Below are 1,433 nucleotides of genomic sequence, written 5' to 3' on the forward strand. Positions count from 1 at the left end.
TCCCAAGTTTGCCTGGCTGTGACTGTATAAAGTACTACTTAACAAAGAGTACAGATTCTGAGTTATAATGTATTGTTCATGGCCAGCAATGGCATAATTGAGGTTTCAGGAAAAGATTGAGCCAAAGTGATGTCACATTTGTCCATAATGATATTACTTATTCTGGCACTGTATCGAACTCTGACATAAAATGCTAGACATTTGTATTGTCAACAATTAAAACAATTACCATTTTGTATAGATTGACTATAGTACAATAAAACAGACAATTATATTTGATGTCTGTCCAGATTCAATTCTATGTTGAATATGTCATCATATCCTCATTTCATCATTTGCTTTCTGAGCCAATTTTGAAACGCCATAGCTTTCTCACGGCATTCTTTACTTCTGCATTCCTTAAGGTATAGATGAGTGGGTTGAGAAAAGGTGTACAAATGGTATAAAACAATTCCACCAATTTGTCCATGGGAAAAGTGATTGGTGGACGTGTATACATGAATATACAGGGACCTAAGGATAGAATGACCACAATGATGTGAGAGGTACAAGTTGAGAGGGCTTTTTTCCTCCCTTCTGCACTGTGATTTCGCAGGGAGTGCAGGATGACAAAGTATGACATCATCAGAAGCAAGAAACTGCTTAAGCAAATGGCCCCACTGTTGGTCACTAATAGGAGGTTGATCACGTAAGTGTCCATACAGGCAAGTTTCAACAAGGGCTGAAGATCACAGCAATAATGATCAATCAAATTGGGTCCACAGAAGGGCAGTTTCAAGGCCAGGACAATCTGAGTACTAGAATGCATAAAAGATCCTATCCAGGCAAGAATAATCAAGATGATGCAGACCTGTCTTCTCATGATAGTCGGGTAATGCAGAGGCTTACAGATGGCCACATAGCGATCAGCAGCCATGAGGATGAGGACAAAGATCTCCATGCAGCCAAATAAATGCAGTGCAAAGACTTGAGTCATGCACTCATTGTAGGATATGACTTTCTTTGCAGAGAGAGCATCTGCAAGGAGTTTCGGGGTGATGCTAGTTGAAAAGCAGATATCAGCCAAGGATAAATAAAACAGAAAGAAATACATGGGACTCCCTAGAGATCGACTGAACTTGATGGTCACAATAATGAGCAAATTTCCCACCACAGTTCCAGTGTAGACAACTAAGAATATTATGAACACCATTTTCTGCTTCATAGGATCCTGTGTCAATCCTAACAGTTTGAACTCAGTAACACTCTTATTTTGAGGCATTGTTTCAGTAGACATGGGGAAGTAGATGTTATGAATAATTAATCTGGCAGGAGAAATTAAGTAGTTTGTAACATGAATAATGCATTTGTAGTTCAAATGCCTGTGCCTGATCATGAAAGTTGTACTTACCTGTGAGTAATTACATCTCTGTTTATTGGTTTTTATGAACAAA

General features: G+C 38.7%; 1 protein-coding gene across 1 annotated transcript; it reads right to left on the minus strand.

Moving 5' to 3' along the window:
* Positions 1–331: 331 nt before the first annotated feature.
* LOC101656808 (olfactory receptor 4C11-like) lies at positions 332–1,300 on the minus strand. The gene has a single exon (XM_004708381.2). The coding sequence runs from the start codon at positions 1,274–1,276 to the stop codon at positions 332–334; it is 945 nt and encodes a 314-aa protein (XP_004708438.2). The 5' UTR covers positions 1,277–1,300.
* Positions 1,301–1,433: the final 133 nt, after the last annotated feature.

This window comes from Echinops telfairi, unplaced genomic scaffold (assembly GCF_000313985.2).
Source record: "Echinops telfairi isolate 266 unplaced genomic scaffold, ASM31398v2 ScPeMD7_60;HRSCAF=208, whole genome shotgun sequence".
NCBI lineage: Eukaryota > Metazoa > Chordata > Mammalia > Afrosoricida > Tenrecidae > Echinops > Echinops telfairi.